Source organism: Helianthus annuus, chromosome 8, assembly GCF_002127325.2.
Source record: "Helianthus annuus cultivar XRQ/B chromosome 8, HanXRQr2.0-SUNRISE, whole genome shotgun sequence".
Classification (NCBI taxonomy): Eukaryota; Viridiplantae; Streptophyta; class Magnoliopsida; order Asterales; family Asteraceae; genus Helianthus; species Helianthus annuus.
In genome coordinates, this window is record NC_035440.2 from 79,958,494 (window position 1) to 79,962,260 (window position 3,767).

A 3,767-nucleotide genomic window follows, 5' to 3' on the forward strand; every position below is an offset into this window, starting at 1 on the left:
GTCAAGCCACCGATCCTCGGAAAGAAGGGATTAACCCTACTTGACGAGACCAGTGAATTAACCTCTCCTGGTTAACCACTGTTTCATCATTGGCGCCCACCACTACTTTTAGCACTTTTTACGCATCTCTTCCTTTCTTAAGATCATGTCCGATCGTCCAAACAATGCTACCGGGTAAAGTCTAAACCCCACAAACCCAGGGCCTACGGGGACCACTCCCCCGGCTCAAAATATTGGCCACATAGGCACATCTGCAGCAGGGGGCACTCCCCTCGCATTCACACCAGATCTTTCACAGTATGCTTCCGTGATACCCACAGGCATGGACCTTCATGCCTAGTATTTACAACAACAAACTATGCTGGCCACAACATACAATAAAGCTTGCGCTGATGCGCAAATCCCTGGCGGTCCCACACCGCACCATATACACCTGCGGGTCGTATCTTGCAATACGATAGCAAGATCCCCATACACCCAGCCTCTCACAGTAGGCACGAAGACCGTGGTTCCTCTTACTGCGACGTCCGCACACTTGATGAGGACGATTCCTCGTACGGGTCCCGCCGCAGGGGCCCTATACAGAGCTGCCTAGGCCCTCATGGCGAAACTAAGCGGCAGTCCGCAGCACATCGCGGTTCCGGCATCCATAGCCGTCTGGGACCTCAGTCCCACAACGAAGGGTACGATCGTACCGACCCAGACGACCATACATATTGCGGGGAATCCCACACAACCAACAGCAGACCAGGAGGACGCAATTATGTTCCTCCCACTGAACCCCGCACTACATACCTCCGCGCTGCAAAGCGCCACCAAAGCCAACCCTACAGGCCAAAATCTGCGGCCGAAAACTCCAAGTTCGTCCGGGAGATTGCCCACGCCGATGTCACCACAACAAAATTCCCACTAACGATCGGGAAATACAATGGTTCGTCCGACCCGGACGACCACATGAATATTTTTACTGGCGCCGGGTGCAACGGCAGGTGGGACGAGGCCACTTGGTGTCATTTTTTCCCCCAGACCGTCACTGGTCTGGCGAGGGCTTGGTTCGATTCTTTGCCAGTGGGATCACTAGCTTCATTTGAGGACTTGCAAGCAAAGTTCCTCGCACATTTCAGCCAGCAGCGACGTCACGAAGGTGATTCTGTGGACATCGCGAACATCTGGCGCGGAGACAACGAATCTCTCAAGTCGTTTGTTATCCATTACAACAAAGAGTGCCTGGAGATAGGCGGTGTTGCAAACCAAGTGGCACGCAACCATTTCATTCGAGCCGTCAAGGACGAAGAAATGGTTACGACCATCTCAGGCAAGGAAGGCTTGCCAAAGAAATGGGACGACGTCATGGCCGCAGTCAAGACGTACGCCCAGACTCAGCGGTCTCTCAAGCCGCACGTTACAAAGGCACAACCCCAAGCGGAAGGCCAGTCCTCCCGCCAAGACCCCAGGCGCAACAAAAAGCGCAACCGGGACACGTGGAATCGCAGCAGCAATCCCAAGCCTTACGTCCCGCGTAGTCACCAGCCCGACGCAAGGGCAACAATCAATGCCCAACGCGAAAACCGGGCATCAAAGAAGGAATCTCGGGAACGTAACTAGACCGTGATTAACCAGTCGCCAAGCGACGTCCTCCGCACAGACGCGAAATTCTTGCGACCAGCCCAACCGATGAAGTCCAAGAAGAATCAGGATCTCACACTTTACTGTGAGTATCACAAGGACTCGGGTCACACAACAAACAACTGCATCAGTCTCCGACTAGAGATTGAGCGAGCCCTGAAAGAGGGGAAGCTACAACATTTGTTGTTAGCCGCGCAAAAGCAAACCAAGCGCATCACCCCCCCCCCCCACAACGAGGGCACCTCCGCGGGTAAAAGGACCATGCATGTGGCTTCAACCCACATGATCAACGGAGGACGTGGAAAGCCGCGCAAGGCGGCAAGAAGACCGGACAATGACTGGAATCACAGGCTACCTGGCTCACTACTGCACTGAGCGATTATTCATCGACCCGGGCAGTACATCTGACATCATATATGAGCAGTGCTTCAACCAATTTGATCAAGAAGACAAGGATCAGTTGCAGCCGGTAGATTACCCTTTGGCCGGATTTGCGGGGGAAACCGTATTCCCCCTGGGCCAAATAACTTTCCCATGCGCTGTTAGTGCACTACATCTGTTGATTTCGTCTAGGTGTCTAGGATCAGGTCTTACATCGTATTGTATAGAATAGGGCGCGAAATACGAGAAAACGGAAGTCTGTATAGGTTTTAGGAATCAGGTTCGCTCATAGAGTCAGTTGTTCCTGGATCGCTTATTTGTCAAGTATGGACCGCTCATGTGGACATGCTTGGTCCGCTCTTATGGACATGTGACAAATGAGCGGACCCAACAGTCTATATATAGGGGTCTTTAGGGCGGTCCTGAGTAGTTGTTGTCGAATTCCACGCCGAAGCTCTGCCGGTGTGAAGATTGAACTGTAAAACGTTTCAAATCAATAAAACAAGCAGTTAGGAGGAAGAACAGGCTATATCTACTTGCATTTCTTATTATTCCGCATCTGAAACGCAAGAGACAACCTCTGAACGACTCGTTCGGGTCAGCAATCGATCTTACAATTGGTATCAGAGCCTAGGAGGAGGTTTTTTGCAGATTATAGCCGGATTTCATCATTTCTTCTCACTTCTACACCTTCTTTTCTCATTTTCAGAAGATTTCACGGTCAAATTTCGTCCAAAAACTCACAGACTGTGCATTATCATACAAAGACAAACCCTTGGAAGTTTCAGGTCAAAATTCTGATTAAAAACATGTCAAAACATGTTCGGTATATGGTTCGCTCATAGTGACGTCATCATGAACCGCTCTTAGGTCACTTTCTGGTTCGCGTATTCGTACAAATTTCAGTTGGTTCGCTCAAAATTTGGTTCTGGTTCGCTCCAAAGTAATAGTTTGGATCGCTTATTCGAACATTATCTTGGTCCGCTGGAACGAACAGACTCTGGTCCGCTCGAACAGACATTATTTGTGGACCGCTCCAAAAAATTTCTGGGTCGCTCGTTGAACACTTTCTGGTCCGCTTATTTGGATTATTCTGGTTCGCTTATAAGGGTTCGCCTATTTGTGCAAAGTTGATTCGCTTTTCTGTCACTTGCCTTGAAAATCGTGCTAAGTCAATATGGATTCCGAGTTTTACAACGCTTTTGCTACATCGACTACTCCAGCCGCAATTGCTCAAGCAATGAACTTAGAAAATGAGACGGGAACGACTCAAAAGCCTCCTAGATTGATGAGCATTGAGGAGTATTATGGGTGGAAGGATCGGATTGAAAACTGGGTTCAAGCAAACCATCTCAGATCATGGGAGTGCATATTGAAGAAGTACACATTGCCTCGAACAGATTTGCAAGTCATTAAAGAGATATCCGAGTTTACCGATCAAGAACGAGCAATGTATAGAGCCGAGAAAATGATGATTAGTTTGTTGCAGCATGCAATAAAAGAAGATATCTTCATCTTGTTACAGCACGACAAAACTGCTAAGTCTATATGGGATGCTCTTAAAGTCAAGTTTGAGGGAAGCGAGAATATGATCAAAAGCAAGAAAGTGTTGCTTAAAAAGGAGTTTGAATTGTTTAGCAGTTTACCAGGAGAGGATACTAAAAAACTGATTGAGAGATACTGTCACTTGGTACGATCGTTATCGATGTTGGGAGTTGAAAAAGGTCGTCAAGAATGGGTGGATAAATTGGCTGACGCGT

The 3,767-nt window shown here is 48.7% G+C and overlaps 1 protein-coding gene across 1 annotated transcript; it reads left to right on the forward strand.

Moving 5' to 3' along the window:
• The first annotated feature begins 954 nt into the window (after window positions 1-954).
• On the forward strand, window positions 955-1,605 carry LOC110870231. Its single transcript, XM_022119428.1, has one exon. The coding sequence runs from the start codon at window positions 955-957 to the stop codon at window positions 1,603-1,605; it is 651 nt and encodes a 216-aa protein (XP_021975120.1).
• Window positions 1,606-3,767: the final 2,162 nt, after the last annotated feature.